At 50.5% G+C, this 2,063-nt stretch overlaps 1 protein-coding gene across 1 annotated transcript; it reads right to left on the reverse strand.

Annotated features, from left to right (window-relative positions):
- Positions 1 to 365: 365 nt before the first annotated feature.
- LOC116968090 (histone H4) lies at positions 366 to 758 on the reverse strand. Its single transcript, XM_033014718.1, has one exon. The coding sequence runs from the start codon at positions 732 to 734 to the stop codon at positions 423 to 425; it is 312 nt and encodes a 103-aa protein (XP_032870609.1). The 5' UTR covers positions 735 to 758; the 3' UTR covers positions 366 to 422.
- Positions 759 to 2,063: the final 1,305 nt, after the last annotated feature.

The raw sequence follows: 2,063 nt of genomic DNA on the forward strand, positions 1-2,063 counted from the left end.
CAACTTAATTTCGAATTCATTTAAATCACGTCCGTAAACCACTAAGTCTGAATACGCGGTGCGAATTTTCAGACCGATATTCAGTTCTACATGAGACTGGAGATAAACCACTGCTTTCCGGGGAAGTTTCGAGTCGACCTTTGTGTTGTTGGATTTACAAAGCGTTAAGTGACAAAGGGGAGAAAGGAGTTAGCCTCTATATAATCTTCGGCCTGGAGAATAGTTTACTATAACCCCCTCCTCAGATTAAACCTTCAGGATATCTGCCTAACTTTAGCTTTTCAATCAATCAAATGCATGCAGCGGTTGGGCAATAAATAAAAGTACATTCAGTACATAATTTGATTATGCTCCCTCAGTGAAATGGTGGGTGGCTCTTAAAAGAGCCTTTGTTTTGTCGATTGGATAAAGGGAATAATTCTTCAACCGCCGAAGCCATACAGAGTGCGGCCCTGGCGTTTCAGAGCGTACACCACATCCATGGCAGTGACCGTCTTACGCTTGGCGTGCTCGGTGTAGGTGACCGCATCCCTGATCACATTCTCCAAGAAAACCTTCAGCACCCCACGGGTCTCCTCGTAGATCAGACCCGAGATTCGCTTGACACCGCCACGCCGAGCCAGGCGGCGGATAGCTGGTTTGGTGATGCCTTGGATATTATCACGTAGTACTTTGCGATGCCGTTTGGCTCCGCCTTTGCCAAGTCCTTTCCCTCCTTTCCCTCTGCCAGACATGATGCTTCTTCACTGAAAGCGCTGCACAATAAGAGGCCGCATGCTACCGTCTCCTTTTATACACAGCGCCCCGACCTGGCCGAGAAAGTCACAGAGAGGGAGAGACAGGCGAGAAGGGGAGGAGACAGAGTCAGTGTGACAGACAGGGCAGAGAGCGGCCTCTCATCCCCAGCTCCAGTCCCGGTTTTCTGCAACCGCCAATTTCCCACGGTTTGCTGCCAATACACCCAAGACTCAGCAAACTTGCACAGGCACGGATTACACATTAAAGGTCAATCAGTAATATTACTGTCTAAATACTGTGACGTTACTTCGTCTCCTTCCCATTCATCTCCAGAACCTGATCCCTCTCCCCAAACCGCTTCTCCCTAGACCTCATCATCTCCATCGCAGGTAACAGGCTACTGACCGACATTTACCACAAACCCACAGTCTCCCAAGGCTACCTGGAAAACACTTCTCTTCCCACCCTGCTTCCTGTAAGGACTCTATCCCCCAACTCCCAATTTCTCCGTCTACGCTGCAATTGAACCCAGGATGAGCTGTTCCAAACCAAGGCATCGGAGATTTCCTCATTCTTTGGGGAATGGGGGTTCCCCACTTCTAATATAGAAGAGTCTCTCACCAGGGTCTCCTCTATATCCCGGAGCTCCGCTCTCACTCCCCATCCCCCTCCTCGTAACAAAGACAATGTACCCCTTGTCCTCACCTTCCACCGTACCAGCCATCGCATACAACATGTAATCCTCTGCCATTTCGCGGGACCCCAACTCTAGCCACATCTTCCCATCTCCTCCCTTTTCAGTTTTCCATAGAGACTGTTTCCTCCATAACTCCCTGGTCAATTCGTCCCTTCCCACTCAAACCACCCCTTGCCCTGGTACTTTCCCTTGCAACCACAGGAAATGCTACACTTGTCGTTTTATCTCCCCTCTTGACTCCATCCAAGGACGCAAGCAGTCTTTCCAGGAGAGGCAGAGGTTCACCTGCACATCCTCCAACCTCATCTATTGCATCCGCTGTTCCAGGTGTCAACTGCTCTACATCGGTGAGACCAAGCGCAGGCTTGGCGATCGCTTCGCCCAATACCTCCAGTTCGCAATAATCAACTGGTGGCTCTGCACTTCAACTCCCCCTCCCATTCCGAATCCAACCTTTCTGTCCTGGGCCTCCTCCATGGCCAGAGTGAGTCCCACCGCAAATTGGAGGAAAAGCACCTCATATTTCGCTTGGGTAATTCACACCCCAGCGGTATGAACATTGACCTCCAATTTCAGGTAGGCCTTTCTTTCTCCTTCCTTCCCCTCCCCTCCCCTTCCCAGCTCTCCC

This window comes from Amblyraja radiata, chromosome 43, assembly GCF_010909765.2.
Source record: "Amblyraja radiata isolate CabotCenter1 chromosome 43, sAmbRad1.1.pri, whole genome shotgun sequence".
Taxonomy (NCBI): domain Eukaryota; kingdom Metazoa; phylum Chordata; class Chondrichthyes; order Rajiformes; family Rajidae; genus Amblyraja; species Amblyraja radiata.